A 20,542-nucleotide genomic window follows, 5' to 3' on the forward strand; every position below is an offset into this window, starting at 1 on the left:
TGTAAGAATCCTGGCATGTCACAGCTGAAAAATGAGATTCCCTTAGGGCAGTCCCCGACATTAGAGGGCAGGAATAACTGACCCCACTGAGGTTTTCCTCCTAAATAATTCTCCCTATTTAAAAAACCAAGTGGAGTAGGTAGCCATCTAGACTAATAAATTATAAACAAACAAACACATAAATATGAATGGATGTATGGAAGGATGGATGAATGGATGGATGGATGAATGGATGGGTAGATGGATGGATGGGTGGATGGATGGACTGTGGATGGATTTGTTTGTTCCTTCAAATAAACTACTGCATCTCCTTCCCCACCCCTTGTGGATACTTGAGTAGATACCATAGCTTTCTAATCATCTCAGACATTAAAATAGTCTCATTTTATTAATTTAGATTCATTTTCAGAACAACAACAACAAAAGTGGCCCCTCAAGTACAAATAGAATAACTTTCATCTCAGAGGCAGTGTAATGCATCTTCTTTATTTCTCGCATGCATCTCAGGCAGGCCCTGTAGTTTGGGGATCAGTGGTGGGAAAGTGAGCAAGACGAACTCTTACTCCCCTCTTTCCTTTGGATCTCCCATTCTCCTCCACTGCTATGGGAACAGAGAAGAAGGATTAGAATAAAGGTATTTATGTCAGACCTTAGTATAAGCCCATATGTTTCAGTTGTATAATGATAGTTTGATGCTTCCTAAAGGAGAAATCCTAACAATATTGCTGTAGGTTAAAATTGAAAATGGTAATATCTCCTGGGAAAACTGATTATTCATAGAAGAGGCCTTAAAACAGTAAATAAGACTGAGATAATTATAATATCTCTGGATATTTTCTTCTTCTAGATCTCAATAATTATACTCATCTCCATGGTATCAGATCATTGGAGGGAAATCCCAGCTTAATTGTATACATGATTTTAATACCTTCCTACACTTCAATTGGATTTTTCACATAGTTGATAGAGATAAGCAATGTTATCCACTGTCTCACTAGTCTTGACCATGTATCCCATTAAAATAATCTTTGCCCAAAGAAGGAACAGGGCATTATGTGAAATTTAGATATATTCAATGCTGTTAAGTTATGAAAACAAGATTTTAAAACTGTATAAATTTGGAAGTTTTCAAATTCACTAAAACCAGTATTCATACTCATAAAGAGGACAGTAGATCTATATAGAAATGCATCAGAAAGCTCATCCTTGGTTTAGGAATTCCAGAGGAAATTATGGGAAAGGACTAGAACTTTTCCACTGTTAGAAAACGCTCTTGGAGAGAATCAGTCTTACCATAACATAAAAGTTTCCCATTTCAACTTTGACGACTATGCAAAATTCTTATTGTGGTTAAGTGTATCTTTTCCTAAAATATAGGATGACTTGGAAGATGTAACATATTTTGTTTACTGATTGCATACTGCTTAGTGTCAATAAATTGCTCTCTGGGGCTGTGACGGGTAAGGAACTGGCACACAAGGGTACTAAGAGCTTCTGGGAGAAACCAAGCACCCCTGACGAGTTGAGGAAACAGCTGACAAATCTTGCCTACTTCCCAGTTTGATATTTCATCACTCCCACTAAAAAGAAACTTGGAAAACCCTGCTACATGGATTTGGAAAACAAAAAATGTTGGAGGTTATAACCAAGGAAGGATGTCAGCATTAACAACAGTTATTAGCATCAGAGAACAAATCTTTTTTCCCCTAATTTATCCACTATTCACTGGTGCTTAGTGAAATAACAAGTACAGTGTAGGAATATTTAATGTGTAAATTTGATGTTCATAAAACAGAGAAACTTCCATTTGATTGTTTTTATTTGCCAGCTCTCCTTTATCTATATGAGCAACACTGAAAGTGTGAACAATGGAATAAATGAAGTGAATGAAACCATTCTCATAACAATTTTAATTGTAAGAAAAAATTTCTACCTGAATATATATTATGTAACATCTGTAAATATGTGATACACTCGATTTTATTCAAGAATGTCAAATTTAAATATCCTAAAAATACCTACTCTTACTATATTTTTATATTTCAGTATAATGATGGTAGAAGTCAAAATTATTTTTTCTATAAAGCCATAGATAGTATAATATATACCAGAAATTCTAAAGAATTGATTATTATTATGATATACATTGTTGATATGTATCCAAAGACAATTTAACATAATTTTAAAACAATACCACGGATACTGTATGACTGAAAATCATTTAAATATAGGTAAAAAGTCAAGCATTTTAATAATGAAGAAAAAAGAAAAACTCAAATGAAATTTTATTCCAAAGGAAAATATTGAAACAAAATATCCATGTTATTTCTGTGCATCATGGTAGCCGAAGCAGAAGGGCAAACACGATTGATTATAAGTATCTTGATTTCTCTTAATAGAACAGCAGTTTATCAAGGGAGAAATTTTCTTAAATTTTAGAAATTTATACATTTTCACAAGGGTCTTTATATAATGAATGTATATTCTTCTTATTTGCCAAATACATACCAATATATTTCATGTACAATCATTTTTAACTGACCATTAATGATACTTAAAAAAAAATCCCATTGCTGTTGAGTAGAATTCCAACTCTTAGTGACCCTACAGGACAGAGTAGAACTGCCCCCATAGGGCTTCCAAGGCTGTAAATCTTTTACAGAAATAAATGGCACATCTTTCTCCCGCAGAGTGGCTAGTGGGCTCAAACCATCACCCTTTGGGTTAGGAGCTGAGTGCTTAACCACTGCACCACTAAGGCTCCTTTTATTAATAATACTAAAGGCATAAAATTGTTCTAATGGGGCATATATTGATTAGCATCTACAACTCTGGCTAACATAACAAAAAACTCTGGAATCTATGAGACACAAAACAATAGAGATTTACGTTTCGCTCACATAAAGTCCAGTGTAGGTCGCATGGCCCTCCTCCATTTTGTAGCTAGGCCATATGAACTCTTGATTTCCAGGGTTGCTCCTGCAGGGGAAGAGAGGATTACGTCCAGGCCTAGAAGTGGCTTGCAGCACTTCCTCCTGCAAAATGCTCCCAGGCTCCTTATCTATTACTTTTCGGCTGTGAAGACAACTACAATTGTTTTCCAGATATAAGTTTTATACCCAATGTATTTATTTAGTCTGTCTCTTTCTCTCTCTCAATATAAAGATGGCCACTTTAAGGCAATCTTGACAAACAAAATCTGGGAATATCTTTATTTCACCTTCAATTTTGGAGGGCAGCTTTTCTTAGTGGTTGGTTGTTTTTTCTTTTATTTTCTTCTGGCCTTTTGAATATGCCCTTCCACTTCCTTCTGTCCATTGTTTCTGATGAGAAGTCTCACCTATGAATTTTACTGATGATCTTCTTTAAGGGATGAGTTATTTTTCTCTTGCTGCTTTCAAGATTCTCTCCGTCTTGGGTTTTCAACTGTATGTCTGTTTCTAGGTATTTACCCTGCTTGATGCTTGTAGAGTTGCTTTTATGTATGAATTTTTTCCATCAAATTTTAGAAGTTTTCAGCCACTATTTCTTCTAATATTTTTCTGCCCTTTCTCTCTTTTCATTCCTTCTGTGACTCTCATTGGATGTATGTTAGCATGCTTGATGTCTGACAGTTATGTGACACTCTGTTCATTTTTATTTCATTTTTTTCACACTCTGTTCTTTAGATTAATTTCTATTGATCTATCTTTAAATTCATAGATTCTTCTGCAGTCTCAAATCTATTGTTGTGCTCTTTTAATGTATTTTTCATTTGCTATTATATTCTTCAACTCCAGAAAATCTACTTGATTCTTTTTTATAATTTCTATATCCCTATGGAAAATTCCTATTGAAGAGCCATATTTTCCTTTAGTTTTTTAAAACATGGCTTCTTTTCGTTCGATAAACATATTCCAGTGACTGGCTTAAGTCTTTTTCTGCTAAATCCAGCATTTGGGGACACTCAGAGACAATTTCTATGACTGCTTTTTTCCTGAGTATGAATCACTCTCTCCTGTTTTATAATTTTTTGTTGTTTTTCTATGTTTAAATGCTTACCCCTCTGGATAATTTGTATGGTTTGAGATGAAATAGAGACTAACTTTTTATTTTAAATTTTCCAAAATGGGGCATTCAGTTATTTTAATGTCATTTCTGAATACTCCGTTTTATCCTTTCTGAGTTGAAACTGCTCCTTCATCAGCATTAAATTTGCTTGTATAGATGAATCTGATTCTGGTGGTATTCTCTTTTACCCTGTTGATCCATTTGTTCACATCAGTGCCAGGGCTACATTGTTTTAATTATTTTAGCTTTGTGCAATTAATATGAAATGACAAGTACCCCTTCACCATTCTCACTTTTAAAAAATTTTCTGTTTTCACATTCTTTTTTTTCCTGGTGAAAATTAGAATTGAGTAGTTAAGTTCCGGAAAATAGTATGTGGATAATTTTTTGGACATTGTTTTGCATGTCTAATCTATTAGAGCAGAATTTGTGGCTTTAAAATACTGATTTTTAAGTATCTCCTGCTTTTATGTAAGATTTATATTCTTCAATTTTTTTCAAAAATTTCTGGTTAAGTTTATTTTATTGTGTACATTTGCTTATTTATTTTCAGTGTAAAAAGATCTTTATTCTCACTGTGTATTCTAACTAGTTTTTAATGGAATATAGCATTTTTGTATATTTGTTTAATTTAGTAACTTTTCTTAATATTTCCAACCCCTTTTCAGATGTTTATCTTACATTTCTAGTTAGACAAACATATTGTTGTCAAATAATTGTATTTTTAAAATGAAAATATGGATTACATTATATATTCTTGCCCCATGAAGTTGGCTTGACTCTCTAAAAAAAAAATGCCTCTTTCAAGCAGACATCCACATACTGTTTCTGATTTTACTGAAACTGTTTTCAGTGCTTTACCACTAAATATTATATTTACCAGTTGTTTATAATAACGACAATTTATCTTATTCTCAATTCCTAGTGAGATTTTAGTCCTTTTTTTTTTTTTTTGCTTTTAGTTTTTATCAAGAATGAAGTTTAAGTTTTATCAAAAGGCAATGAGCATCTATTAAGTTTGATTGGTTATTTTTTTCACTAAAATCTATTAATGTGATTCATAGTTTTTTAAAATAATTTTTAACGTTTAAGAAATCTTTCTCTCCCCTGTGGTCATGAAGATATCCTTTTATATTATCTTCTAAACAGTAAGTGCTCTTCCTTTCACATTTATGCCCTCAATTATCTAAAATTGATTTTTTTTTCATGTGTTGTAAGGTAAGGGTCCTGTTTCATTTCTATCTTTAAGGATACCCAATTGTCCCTGCACTATATATTGGAAAAGCCTGTGCCTTCCCCATTGATATTCAGAGCCACCTTTGTTCACGTATCAAATTCCCGTATGTGCAGGGTCAGTTTCTGGGATAGTCTTCCCATTTTATTTGCTTCTGCCAAGTTCCTAGGGTGCTACCAAGTTTACTACTTTAAACTACTTAAGTTTTTGGGATTGTTCAGGTGATGTGAATTTGGGCTGAAAATCTGTTCAAGGGCTGTCTTGCGTTTCTAACCTTACTCTCCATGGTCAGTACCCAAGGCAAGTACCTGAACGGTCTCCTGGGTGCTCTTTTCACCCTTTCACTAAGGATGTACTCTTTGAGGTCCAGGCTTTACTAGAGAAAGGACCAACTATTTGCCTCCTCCCTTGGAGAAGACTCTGTGTTTCTGTCTTCTGTCTTCTGTCTTCTGCTTCTGGACAGACCATGAAAAGTAACTGAAGTTTGATGGTTTCAGGGTTTGGAGAATGTTTCAGGGGTAAGAGCTGCTGCAGTGCTCAGCCTAGTTCCCGCATTCACTGAGGTTTGGCTTAAACATTTCTTTCTATTTTATCAGCTGTTCTATGTTTTAAAAAATTTTTTTTAATTAATCTAGGATTTTTAGCTGTATTGAGTGGTACAGTTAGTTTGAATAAGCTCCTCCATGTGAGAAGAATTTTATAAGAATTTTGTGAAATTTATAAGCAAGTGGGCAAATCTATGACAAAAGGTAAATATCACACATTGAATTCAAATGCCATGGTGATGCCAATTCTGATTATCTTTCTTTGCCTTTAGCCATACTTTCAGAGTTTTGTTTTCCTTTTTATTACAAGATGTCTGGAAATGAAGTATGGAAGTGAAACAATGAGGAAAGATCCAGTTTTCAGGTTGGGAGAAAATTAACGAACATCTGAATTTAATTTACACATTTAATATTTATGGTAGTAGTTAACAGCAATTTATTAAAACAGATTTACTAACCAACCATTTGCTAGGGAGCTTGGACAGTGTGTTACTTGGAAAAAAATAAACAGGATTAGATTGAATACAATGATATGTAATTTCCAAGTCATAGATATTCCTGATTTTCGGCAAGCTGAGTTTTAGTTCTGAGCATCTCTACAAGCAACGATTAAACACCAAAACTTGTTTCACTCCTGCTTAAGTCCATTATGTGTCCTGGGGTAAAAGAGACAATACCAAACTGGTGTTCAGTACAAGTGGGTAGAATATTTTGAAAAGGCAGGAGTAGTCAATAAAGTAGTCTTTATTCACGAACATGTGCTTGGACATTTTATTTGAAAAAAGAGGCTGAATTACCACTGGCACAAAATCTGGCTAGGTTCGTGGCCTAGAAAATGGAAGGTAAAACATGAGTGCATAAACTATCTGAAATATAACAGGAAAATCATGCTTTGTCATGCTGTCTTAGTCATCTAGCGCTGCTGTCGCAGAAATAGCCCGAGTGGATGGCTTTAACAAACAGAAATGTATTTTCTCACAGTCTGGTAGGCTAGAAGTCGGAATTCAGAGTGCCGGTTCTAGGGGAAGGCTTTCTCTCTCTGTCAGCTCTGGAGGAAGGTCCTTGTCTCTTCAGCTTCTGCTTCCTGGTCCCTCAGAGATCTCCATGTTTTGCAACATCTGTCTTACCCCATCTCTCCTCTGCTGGCTTGCTTGTTTAATTTCTTTTATATCTCAAAAGAGATTGACTCAAAACACACCCTACACTAGTCCTGCCTCATTAGCATAAAAAACCCATTCCCAAGTGGAATTATAACCCCAAGCATAGAAGTTAGGATTTACAATGTGTATTTTTGGGAGACATAATTCAATCCATAGCACATGGCAAGCTGTTTACATAAAGAATATAAAGAAAAGAAGAAAAGCTGCTTTTCAACGAAAATAGCAATTAGAAATGTTTCCTTCTAAGTTAAAAAAGATTTGATAAATATTCTTTTGTTAGGATGTTCGTTATCTTCTAGGCTTTGGACTACACAGGTGATTTTTTTTTCTGTTCTTGGAGACTGTTCATGTGCCTTGGTTAGCATGTAATTATAAAAATCTTTCACATGTCAGCAAAGAATCTTTTCTACTTCAATATCATGTCATTTCAAACAGTCAGAAACCCAATCTTGGCTGAGAAAGATCAATTTATTCTACTTTAACCCTAAAATCTTTCCATTAACATTTGTAATATAGGAAGTGATGAAGGCGTTATAACTCAGAACCAATCTGACTGAGCATTTTTGTTTCCAAATGTTATTGAATCAAGTGAGTTTAGGTTAGTCGACCTTTAAATTGCATGTATTTATAGGGACTCTTCCTTCCAGGTGAAGTTTTGGGGTTTCTGGGACACAACAGAGCTGGTAAAAGTCTGTCTATTGGAGCAATAACTGGGGACATAAAGCCAACTGCAGGAGTGGTAGATGACATGAAAGAATTATATACTCATTGCTAGGAGAAATTTCATTTTAAAATTAAATACTAATGGTAAAATATATATATAAAAAAACAAACTCATTGCCCTCCAGTCGATTCCAGCTCATGGAGACCCTATAGGACAGAGTAGAACTGCCCCACAGGGTTTCCAAGGAACGGCAAGTGAATTTGAGCTGCTGATCTTTTGGTTAGCCGCAGAACACTTAACCTCTGTGCCACCTGGACTCCAGACATCGATGGTATCCTTATATTATTCCTATTTATAAATCAAAGGATTTTTAAAATTAGTAAATAAGTTAAGGAATTTATAAAATATCTCTTGCAAGCTCAGAGAATGTCGCATCTTAATGGCCACTTTCATCTCCGTTAGTAGAAGGGGGATTGGTGCAAAAGCCCTCTATGAGCCTGACATTTGAGTGTTTTATGTAGGTGGCTTTACAAGGCAGCAGAGCATCACTGAGGTGACAAGAAGACAACACCCTCCAGTTCCTGGGCTACTGTCCTCCGGAGAACTCATTGTGGCCCAACCTCACGATGAAAGAACACCCGGAGTTGTATGCTGCATTGAAAGGACTAGGCAAAGAGGATGCAGCTCTTAGTATTTCACGGCACAGAGAAGCCTCAATGATGCACTGCAGCTGGAGGAAGGGAGGAATACATAATTGCCTCATTAAACATGGAAAGGAGATCATAAACAATATATTTCAATTTTCATGCAAATAGATTAATTGAAAATCTGAATGAGAACCAAATCATAAGATTTAGTATTTGTGAAAATTTATTCATCTTCAGCACTAGGGTTCTCCATACTACTGGTTTAGATAGGTACATTTGCCACGTATTTTCCGTGTAATCACCTCAATTTTTTGGTCAGAAGGGTGGACATGCTCAAGCTGCAGAACCAGCTGGAGGTGCCCATGAAGACCTTGTCAGAGGGGATAAAGAGGAAGGTCCAGGCAGGGCAGGGCTCAGGGTCCCTCCACCCACGGCACAGATGGGGTGGGATGCTGCTCCTCTCGTTCCAGCTGTGCCTTGTGCTGAGCATCCTGGGTGGCCTGGTGGTGGTGCTCCTGGATGAGCCGTCCACGGGGATGGACCCTGAAGCGCTGCAGCAGATGTGGTGAGGAGGTCCTCCTAAGTGTCAGAGCCAAATACTATGAGTCTAGAGTGATTTTTTTTTAATTTAAGTTTTGCTTCAGTGACCTTTGAGGTTCAAATTCTCTATTATTTAGTTCAGTGAAGCCAACATAGCAAACAAAAGTCCTCAAGGAAGAAAGAACAGACATTTTAAAAATCAAATAAACTCGAATGTATTTGGCTGGACTTTTTTTCTCTGACTCCTCCCCTGGCTGCCTTCCTCCTTCTCCTGTTTTATTTTCCTGTCATGGAAAATTCTAGAATGTGGAGTTTCTCTATTTTACTCCAACTTTTGCCCTGGTGCTGCAGTGGCTAAGAGCTCGGCTGCTAACCAAAAGATCAGCAGTTTGAATTCACCAGCCACTCCTTGGAAACCCTATGGGGCAGCTCTGCTCTTTCCTGTAGGGTCACCATGAGTCGGAATCAAGGGTTTATTCTTTTTTTTTTTTTAAGTTTTGTTTTTTTCAGAAAACATTTTACTCCCTATTTCCTAATCCTCTGCTTTGGTTTTTCTCTACAAAGCACAATATATGTCTCAGTCATCTAGTGGTGCTACAACAGAAATACCACAAGTGGATGGCTTTAACAAAGGGAAATTTATTCTTTCACAGTCCAGTAGGCTAGAAGTCTGAACTCAGGGGGCAAGCTCCAGGCAGAAGGCTTTCTCTCTTTGTCGGCTCTGGAGGAAGGTCCTTGCCATCAGTCTTCCCTTGGTCTGGGAGCATCTCAGCGCAGGAATCTCAGGTCCAAAGGACGCACTCTGCTCCCAGAGCTGCTTTCTTGGTGATATGAGGTTCCCATGTCTGACTGCTTGCTTCTCTCTTTTATATTTCAAAAGAGATTGGCTTAAGACACTAATCTTGTAGACCTCATCAATATAACTGCCACCAGTCCATCTTATTACATCATAGTAATGGAATTTACAACACACAGGGAAATCACATCAAATGATAAAATGGTAGACAATCAACCAGTCATACAAAGGAATCATGACCTAGCCCAAGCGACAGATATCTTGGGGGAACACAATTCAATCTATGACAATATGGTAATATAATTAATAAAGTACATTTTCTCTGCTTCTTGTATAGCAAAGACCTTTTATTATAACCTATTATAAACTTTTTCTGTATAGGTTTCATATTTAAGTCTGTTCATTTATCTTCCCAATTTAGTTATTCTAAATGCAAGCAATCCCTTCTTTTATTTTTAGGCAGGCAATTCAGACCATTGTCAAAAACAAGGAGAGGTAAATGCTCATAAAAAGACCAGACTTAATGGTCTGACTGAGACTAGAGGAACCCCGGAGGCCATGGTCCCCAGATGTTCTGTTAGCCCAGGACAGGAACCATTCCCAAAGCCAACTCTTCAGACAGGGATTGAACTGGACTATGGGATAGAAAATGATATTAGTGAGGAGTGAACTTCTTGGATCAAGTAGACACATGAGACCATGTGGGCAGCTCCTGTCTGGAGGGGAGAGGAGAGGGCAGAGGGCGTCAGAAGCTAGCCGAATGGACACGAACATAGAGAGTGGAGATAAGGAGTGTGCTGTCTCATTAGGGGGAGAGCAACTAGGAGTATATAGCAAGGTGTATATAAATTTTTGTATGATAGACTAACTTGATTTGTAAACTTTCACTTAAAGCACAATAAAAAAAAAAGTAAAAAAAAAAAACAAGGAGGGGGTGCCCTCTTGACCGTCCACTACATGGCCGAAGCTGAGGCTGTGTGCAACTGTGTGGCCATCACGGTGTCAGGTGAGCTAAGGTGGGTGCCGGTCCTGAGCCCACACTTGACCACCAGGTGTTAACTTCACAGGGAAGGAATATTGCTGTAGAGAGAATTCCAGTTCAGTGTAAACAGCTGGTGCTCTTTGGAATCTTGATCTATGATGAAAAATTTTTCTCCTGTTTTTGAAATTGGGGGAGAAATTAAGAGGCAGGTACTTTTTCTTTCAAATCTTCCTTCTTTTCCCTGAACTCAGGTATATTGGTTCCTTTCAACATCTGAGAAGCAAGTTTGGTAAAGATTATTTACTAGAAATAAAAATGAAATAACCCATTCAAGTCAAGCCCTCCACATGGAGATTCTAGAGCTTTTCCCACAGGCTGCTCGACAGGAAAGGTAAGGGACAGTTTTTGCTTGTGTGACTAGTGTTAAGGGTTTTCCAGTCTTAATATCATTTAGTTTTAGACTAGTCTGGACAGTTCGATCCCATAATAAGGAAGATAAAATACAAGCTGGTTTGTTCATTACAAACCAAGTTGTTTAGTGGTCACTAAGATATATAGAAAAAAGACAACTATCGAAAAGTTATCTTTGGTGACTTTTTTAGACCTCAGAAAATGTGGATGGTGTGTGTGTGTGTGTGTAAACGGTGGAATGGCTTAAAGATGAGGCACAAAATACAGACAAACTAAATCATCAAATTTTTTTTATTTTGCCAACTTTAAAGAGTGCAGGCATAGAAAGTTAAAAGGAAAATTCCAGAAGTGTGGTTGTCTCAGAAATCGAGAGAGAGAGAGCACTTTAAGAAAAAGTATACACTTTAATGCTTTTGAGAAGTCTAATAAATAAGGACTTCATAGTGTCCACTGGATTGTGAACATGGAGATCATGGATGAACTTTTTTGCGGGAGGAAGTTAAAGGTCAAAGAAGATTTTTTTAAATAGGAGAGGGTTAAACAGTTTTCATTCCTTGAAAATTAAAGACAGAGGGGAAAAATTGAAGCACATGTTCCAGGGGACACGCTGAAGGATTGGCTTTTGAGGGTAACGGCAGTAAAGAGAATAGCACAGGCTGAGGATGAAAGGTTCTTTATCAGAGCTTTTTTCAGAATTTATCTTCAATATTAATCTAGAGGCAAGCAGAATTTTGTGTTTACCAAAATTTTTTTTGTTTAATGACTAAACGTTTGACTCAAATTCATGCTTTATCGAATCAAAGTATTTACATTTTTATTTAAAGGAGGCTTTGAAAATTATTTATTTATTTTTACTATTAATTCCTCCCCATTATTATAATACTGAAATGCAGTGGTAAATTTCACTCTTCCTTCCTCCTTGGTATTCCTCTTTGATGGTGTACACATTGTCTGTGGATGATGTTTACCTTCTATCTCAGGCATTTTTCAAATTAGAGGCAGGTAAGTTTGGACATATTTAAATAAGACTATATATATTGATAGGAAACCCTAGAGCATAGTGGTTAAGAGCTATGGCTGCTAACCAAAAGGCTGGCAGTTCAAATCCACCAGACACTGCTTGGAAACCCTATGGGGCAGTTCTACTCTGTCCTGTAGGGCCGCTGTGACTTGGAATCAACTTGGTAGCAACAGGTTTTTTTTTTTAATTTTTATTTATATATATTGGTAGGAGTCCTGGTGGCAAAGTGGTTAAGAGCTCAGGCTGCTAACCAAAAGGTCAGCAGTTCGAATCTACCAGCCACTCCTTAGAAATCCTGTGGGGCAGTTCTACTCTGTCCTATAGGGTTACTATGGTTCAGAATTGACTTGACAGCAATGGGCCTTTTTTGTTTATTTTTAAAATTTTCATATAGAATACACACTGTATGATCTCAAGTAGAAAAGTTAGATAATCAATCAAAACCTGGAAAACCCTCACTGGAATAGGCTTAAAGATTCTGAAGGGAATAGAGTGGTAACCCTAGATTCCTGATTAAATGTTAAGGATGTTTATGTGTTCACCATTCCATCCTGTGTCAGAAAGTAGGTGCCAACTGAATAATGAGATTGCGGCCACCTTCCCATCTCCCTAGGCAAAGGCAGAGGAATGAAGTTTTGAGTCTGGTCCACTTTGGAAGAGGATGCCAAGTAGCAGAAACTGCCCTGATTGAAACTCCGTGTGAGGGGCTATGGAGTTTTTTTTCCTTTCTTTTCCTGCACAGAGGGCTGGCTCACAACCATTGACAGCAGTCACTGTCCTGCCATCTGGATAACGATGTCTTTTGTCCCTCATGAACTTTATTCATGCTTTATCAGCCACTGGGTGATCAAGTCACTGGGTGGTACAGTTAATGCGCTTGGCTGCTAAATGAAGGGTTGGAGGTTTATGTCCACCCAGAGGTGCCTCAGAAGAGAGGCCTGGTGATCTGTTTCCAAAAAAATCAGCCATTGAAAACCATATGGAATACAGTTCTACCCTGACACACACAAAGTCTTAATGAATCAGAGTTGACTCAATGGCAATTGGTGCTGCTGGTGTTGTGTTTTCAAGAGCAGGAACAGTATTCTAGGGTGGGATAGCATCATATGTTAATTGCTGACTGGTTCAAAAAATACATTGCCTCTGCTATGTAGGTATGTATGTGTATGTGTACATGTGTGTAAACAGATTGAAAACAGGGGCTACTTTATGGAGGGTGGCAGGAGAGCCTGGGAGGTGGATGGTCAAAGGCAATGTTAGTTTTATCTGAAATATTCTAACTTTTTAAAAATAAGGCTCCATTCTTGTATTAACTGAGTAATTAAAACCTATCAAGAAATCTGTTTGTCATTTTGGTAACTGAGGCTTTTTCTATCCCTGGATTACTGTACACATTTGGTTTGGTGGTTCTCAGCTGGGGGCAATTTTGGTAATGTCTAGAGATTATCACAACTTGGGGGTGTTATTGGAATCTAGACAGTAGAGGACTGGGATGCTGCTAAACATCCTACAGTGCATAGGATAACCCCCCACAACAAAGAACCATCAAAGTGTCAATAGTGCTGAGGCTGGGCAATCCTGATTTAGTCTAACCACAACTATTAGCCCATGATTATGCTCTCTCAGCATTAATTACTGAACATCTAGCATTTGGGACTTCCTCGAATCCCTATTACATTTGTGATCCTCCAGACATTTCTTTTATGAGTCTTTTCTTCTAAATTATAATGGCTGAACCACAGAAGAAGGTGCTAGAGGTTTGCTTCATATTTGAAAGTAGATTATCACAATTGGTCAAAAGGAGGAGTTCAGAAAAAAAGTAACACCTCCCACTTTCCCCAAGTGTTCTCATTCCTGTCAAGCAGGGATTTACTTTGGCCAAAAAGGATGCAGCAGCAAGGTTCTATGATTTCTTCTGATACAGCAATTTGGCAATGGACAGTGTTAGCTTCTGGAGTGCTAACTATAGGATAAAAGGACTTCCTCTAAGTCAAGGCAATATAAAGAAATTAAAATAAGGTTAATATTTTGGTAACCATAAAGGAAACTAACAATCCTACACACCAAAATAAAAAAACAAGAAAGACATAAAGACTCAGCAAATACCAAAGCAACAACAATGAAAAAGATGAAAAGACAATATATAAAGAAAAACTACTCAGCATAGAAAATTAAGTGGAAAAAAGAAACTGTCAATAACACACACACACGCACACACACACACACAAAGACATCAAAATGACAGCACTAAACTGATAAAAGAAAAATACCTATCAATAATTATGCTGAACATAAATGGACTAAATACACCAATAAAGAGACAGAGAGTGGCAGAATGGATTAAAAAAACATGATCTGTCTATACGGTGCCTACAAGAGACACACCTTAAACTCAAAGACACAAACAAAGGATGGAAAAAAAATATATCAAGCAAGCAACAATCAAAAAAGAGCAGGAGTTGCAAAATTAATTTCTGACAAAATAGACTTTAAAGTTAAATCCACCAAAAAGGATGAAGAAGGACATGATATAACGATTAAAGGAACAGTATACTAGGAGGATGTAGCCGTATTAAATATTTATGCATGCAATGACAAGGCTTCAAGATACATAAAACAAACTCTAACAACACTGAAAAGTGAGATAGACAGCTTCACAATTATAATAGGAGACTTCACCACACTGCTTTCTGTGAAGGACAGAACATCTAGAAAGAAGCTCAAAAAAGACACGGAAGATCTAAATGTCACAATCAACCAACTTGATCTCATAAACATATATGGAACACTCCACTGAACAGCAGGCAAGTATACTTTCTTTTCCAACACATGTGGGGCATTCTGCAGAATAAACCACATATTAGGCCAGAAAGCAAGCCTTAACAAAATCCAAAACATCAAAATAAAGCCATAAAAGTAGAAATCAATAATAGAAAAAGCAAGGAAAAAAAAAAAAAAAAAAAACACATGGAAACTGAACAACATCTTGCTCAAAAACTACTGGGTTATAGAAGAAATTAAGGATAGAATAAAGAAATTCATAGAATCAAATGAGAATGAAAACACTTCCTACCAGAACCTTTGGGACACAGCAAAAGCAGTGCTCAGAGGTCAATTTATAGCAATAAGTGCACACATCCAAAAAAGAAGAAAGGGACAAAATCAAAGAATTATCCCTATGATTTGAACAAACAGAAAGAGAGCAAAAAAGAAATCATCAGGTATCAGAAGAAAGCAAATTCTACAAATTAGAGCAGAATTAAATGAAATAGAGAACAGAAAAACAATTGAAAGAGTTAACAAGACCAAAAGATGATTCTTTGAAAAGATTAACAAAATTGATAAACCATTGGCCGGACTGATGAAAGAAAAACAGGAGATAAAGCAAATAACCCAATATCACAACAGAACCAACAAAATCAAAAGAATCATATCAGATTCCTATGAAAAACTGTACTCTAACAAATTTGAAAACCAAGAAGAAATGGATAAATTTCTAGAAACATACTACCTACCTAAACTAACACAGAGGTGGAACAACTATATAAGAGATTGAAAGGTAAGTAAAAAATTCCCCAAAACAACAAAAAAAAAAGCCTGGCCCTGAGGGCTTCATTGGAGAATTATACCGAATTTCAGAGAAGAGTTAACACCACTACTACCAAAGGTATTTCAGAGCATAGAAAAGGATGGAATACTCCCAAACTCATTCTATAAAGCCAGCATTTCCCTGATACCAGAACCAGGTAAAGACACCACAAAAAAAGAAAATTACAGACCTACACCCTTCATGAACTTAGATGCAAAAATCCTCAACAAAATTCTAGCCAATAGAATTCAACAACATATCAAAAAAAGTAATTCACCATGACCAAGTGGGATTCATACCAAGTATGCAGGGTTGGTTCAATGTTAGAAAAACAGTTAATGTAACCCACCATATAAACAAAGCAAAAGGCAAGAACTCCATGATCTTATCAATTGATGCAGAAAAGGCATTTGACAAAGTTCAACACCTATTCATCATAAAAACTCTCAGGAAAATGGTAATAGAAGGAAAATTTCTCAACACGATAAAGGGCACTTATACAAAGTCAGCAGCCCTCATCCTAAATGGGGAGAATCTGAAAGCATTCCCCTTGAGAATGGGGACCAGGCAAGGATGCTGTTTATCACCACTCTTATTCAACAATGTGCTGGAGGTCCTAGCCAGAGCAATTAGGCTAGATAAAGAAATAAAGCACATCCAAACTGGCAAAGAAGAAGGAAAAGTATCTCTATTTGCAGATGACATGATCTTATACACAGAAAACCCTAAAGAATCCTCAAGAAAACTACTAATAGAAGAATTTACTACTACTATTTACTACTAATAGAAGAGTTTAGCAGAATATCAGGATACAAGATAAACATACAAAAATCAGTTGGAAAAATTGTTGAAGAGGAAATCACCAAATCAATACCATTTCCAATAGCCCCCAAAAGATAAAATACTTAGGAATAAATCTAATCAGAGATGTAAAAGACCTATACCAAGAAAACTATAAGACATTATTGCAAGAAACCAAGAGACCTACATAAGTGGAAAAACATAGCTTGCTCATGGATAGGAAGACTCAACATTGTGAAAATGTCTATTCTACCCAATGTACTCTATAGATACAATGCAATACTGATCCAAATTTCAACCACATATTTTAATGAGATGGAGAAACAAACCACCAACTTCATACGGAAGGGAAAGAGTCTTGGATAAGTAAAGCATTACTGAAAAAGGACAAAGTGGGAGGCCTCACACTACTGGATTTTAGAACATATTATGCTGCAACAGTAGTCAAAACAGCCTCGTACCGGTACAACAACAGACACATAGATCAATGGAACAGAACTGAGAATCCAGAAATAAATCCATCCACATATGAGCAGCTGATATTTGACAAAGGCCCAAAGTCAGTTAAATGGTGAAAAGACAGTCTGTTTAACAAATAGTGCTGGCATAACTGGATATCCATCTGCAAAAAAATGAAACAAGACCCATACCTCATGCCACACACAAAACCGAACTCAAAATGGATCAGAGACCTAAATACAAAATCTAAAGCGATAAAGATCACGGAAGAAAAAATAGGGACAATGCTAGGAACCCTAATACATGGCATAAACAGAATACAAACAATAACTAACAATGCACAAACACCAGAAGAGAAACTAGATAACTGGGAGCTCCTAAAAATCAAACACTTAGGCTCATCCAAAGACTTCACTAAAAGAGTAAAAAGATTACCTATAGACTGAGCAAAAGTTTTTGGCTATGACAATTTTGATCAGCATCTGATCGCTAAAATCTACATGATACTGCAAAACCTCACAACAAAAAGACAAATAATCCAACTTAAAAATGGGCAAAGGATATGAACAGACGTTTCACCAAAGAAGACATTCAGGTGGCTACCAGATACATGTGGAAATGCTCACGATCATCAGCCATTAGAGAAATGCAAATCAAAACTACAATGAGATACCATCTCATCCCAACCAAAAACAAGGTTGGCATTAATTAAAAAAAAAAAAAAACACAAAATAATAAATGTTGGAGATGTTGTGGAGAGACTGGTACACTCGTACATTGCTGGTGGAAATGTAAAATAGTACAATCACTTTGGAAATCAATTTCATGCTTCCTCAAAAAGCTAGAAATAGAACTACCACACAATCCAGCAATCCCACTTCTTGAAATATATACTAGAGAAATAAAGACCCTTCACACGAACAGATATATGCACACCCACGTTCGTTGCAGCACTGTTTATGATAGCAAAAAGACGGAAGAAATCAAGGTTCCCATCAATGGATGAATGGATAAATAAATTATGGTGTATTCACATAATGGAATACTATGCAGCAATTAAGAACTATGATGAATCTGTGAAACATCTCATAACATGGAGGAATCTGGAAGGCATTATGCTCAGCAAAATGAGTCAGTTGCAAAAGGATAAATATTGCATGAGGCCACTATTATAAGAACTCAACAAAAAGTTAAAACACAGAAGAAAATATTCTTTGATGGTTATGAGGGTAGGGAGGGAGGGGGTATTCACTAATTATATAGCAGATAAGACTATTTTAGGTGAAGGGAAAGACAACACACAATACAGGAGAGGTCGGCACAACTGGACTAAACCAAAAGCAAAGCAGTTTCCTGAATGCAACCAAACTCTTTGAAGGCCAGAGTAGCAGGGATGGGAATCTGGGAAACATAGTTTCAGGTTTCAGGGGACACCTAGGTCAACTGGCATAACAAAATGTATTAAGAAAATGTTCTGCATTCCACTTTGGTGAGTGGCGTCTGGGGTCTTCAAGGCTAGCAAGTGGCCATCTAAGATGCATCAATTGGTCTCAACACACCTGGAGCAAAGGAGAATGAAGAACACCAAAGACATAAGGTAATTATGAGTCTAAGAGACAGAAAGGACCACATAAACCAGAGACTACATCAGCCTGTGACCAGAAGAACTAGATGCTGCCTGGCTACAACCGATGACTGCCCCGACAGGGAACACAACAGTGAATCCCCAGATGGAGCAGAGCAGTCAGATGCAGATCTCAAATTCTCGTAACACGACCAGACTTAATGGTCTGACTGAGACTAGAGAGACACCAGAGGTCATGGTCCCCAGACTCTCTGTTAGCCCAAGACTGGAACCATTCCCAAAGCCAATTCTTCAGAAGGGATTGGACTGGACTATAAAACATAAAATGATACTGGTGAGGAGTGTGCTTCTTGGATGAAGTAGACACCTGAGACTATGTGGGCAGCTTGGGTCTGGAGGTGAGATGAGAAGGCAAAAGAGGACAGGAGCTGGTTTAATGGACATGGAGAATACAGGATCAAGAGGAAGAGTAGGCTTTCTCATTAGGGGGAGAGCAGCTAAGAGTACTTAGCAAGGTGTATGTTGTTGTTTTTAGCTGCCTTACAGTCAGCCCCTGCCTCATGGAAACCCCAGGCACAAAGAAACAGAACGCTGCCCAGTCCTGGGCCATTCCTATGATCAGTTGCAGATTGGACCATTGTGAGTTATAGGGCTTATTGGCTGATTTTTGAAAGTAGATCATCAGGCCTTTCTTCCTAGTCCATTCTAATGCAGAAGATCCCCTGAAACTTATTCAGCATTGTAGCAACATGTGAGCCACCACTGAAAGATGCTGGTGGCTACTCATGAGGTGTGTTGGCTGGGCATGTGTTCCTTATGCCTTTAATTTGTTGTTTTTTAGCAGTTGTAGCCTCTTCATCTTTGGCCACATGGTATGGTTCCCAAGAAAACACATTTAAGAGCTTAATTTTGGAATATGGAAAACATTCTCAATGGTTACTGGCTGTGATATCTTAAGCAATTGCAAAATATCCACATTCTTGCTGATTTCTCTAACCTGTTAGCAATTTCTGTGTTTATTAGGCTTCTCTAGTTGCCTAGAATAGATTCGTATGTGCTAACTCAGGTAATGAGACACAAGGCATATCCAAGAATAAGGTCAGAACTACAAGAGATAACTTGAAGGTCATTGTGGATTCAAGGTAGCCACAGGGACCCCCATAGCCAGAGTTTGTGAAACATCACTAGAGTACTCCTCCAATAATGGGGGCTCAGATTCCTGTTCTGCTGTGTTTATCATTGTGTATAATCTCACTTCTTTCCCTGTTAACTGGCTACCTTATCTGTTGCCTCATACATCTCTTCTCAACCTCTTCTTTCTACTTCCCAAAATTTCTGTTTACTGCTAGATTTGACTTACCCCCTGGCTTATCACATCCTTTCTGCATCATTGCTTCTCTCTGTGAATCCTTTTTATCTTTCTCTGTATTTTTCAGGTCAATTTCCAGAGCCAAAGCTTGTAAGTCCCTTTCTCCCTGTTTCAGCAGAGTTTCTCCAACAAATAAGGTAGGCTGAATGCTCTGAGATTTTGTGCTTGTTGTGGATTGAATTGTGTGCCCCAAGGACACATGTCCTAGAATGTTCATCAAGGGCATGGCCTGTGGCTGATGGATCAAACCAACTACTATAGCAGAAAGCCCATCAGCTTAGACTGAAGGGGACAGAGAAAGAATGAAAGGAAAGAGCACTGCCTTTTGAAATTTTACGGGCAGGAAACAGGCCAAAGGAACTACATCTGTTGTCCTACTAGAAAAGAAAAGGACTATCCCTGGAGCAGCTCAGAGATCAGCAGAACTGTTGGAAGGAGCATGGGAAGCAGGGCCTTCTTGGTTTCAAAGAGTGAGGCCACAATCTCCTGGATCTCAACATGTCGGGCCATAGCCTCCTAGGTTTCAAAGAGTCTTATTTTCCCCAACTTGGTTCCTGAGTGTGAGGCTGCCATTAATATGTGCCAGGGGAATGGGGCCACTGCCCAAACCTGAGGGGTTGGGGCTGTCATGCAAAAGGGGTAGAAGAAGGGATTCTGCTGGGGCCAAGGGTGTGGGATCGCTACTCAGA

At 37.5% G+C, this 20,542-nt stretch overlaps 1 protein-coding gene across 1 annotated transcript in view; it reads left to right on the forward strand.

The window, feature by feature from the left end:
• The window catches only part of LOC104846557 (ATP-binding cassette sub-family A member 10-like), a 37,566-nt gene that overhangs the window by 12,803 nt on the left and 4,221 nt on the right, over positions 1–20,542 (forward strand). Inside the window, 11 exon segments of the mRNA XM_064270307.1 lie at positions 6,102–6,193; positions 7,157–7,243; positions 7,635–7,728; positions 8,175–8,353; positions 8,620–8,865; positions 10,096–10,130; positions 10,568–10,652; positions 10,870–10,952; positions 10,955–11,008; positions 11,951–12,031; positions 19,921–19,990. Of these exon segments, the coding sequence (XP_064126377.1) occupies positions 6,102–6,193; positions 7,157–7,243; positions 7,635–7,728; positions 8,175–8,353; positions 8,620–8,865; positions 10,096–10,130; positions 10,568–10,652; positions 10,870–10,952; positions 10,955–11,008; positions 11,951–12,031; positions 19,921–19,990 (1,106 nt within the window).

Source organism: Loxodonta africana, chromosome 18 (genome assembly GCF_030014295.1).
Source record: "Loxodonta africana isolate mLoxAfr1 chromosome 18, mLoxAfr1.hap2, whole genome shotgun sequence".
Taxonomy (NCBI): domain Eukaryota; kingdom Metazoa; phylum Chordata; class Mammalia; order Proboscidea; family Elephantidae; genus Loxodonta; species Loxodonta africana.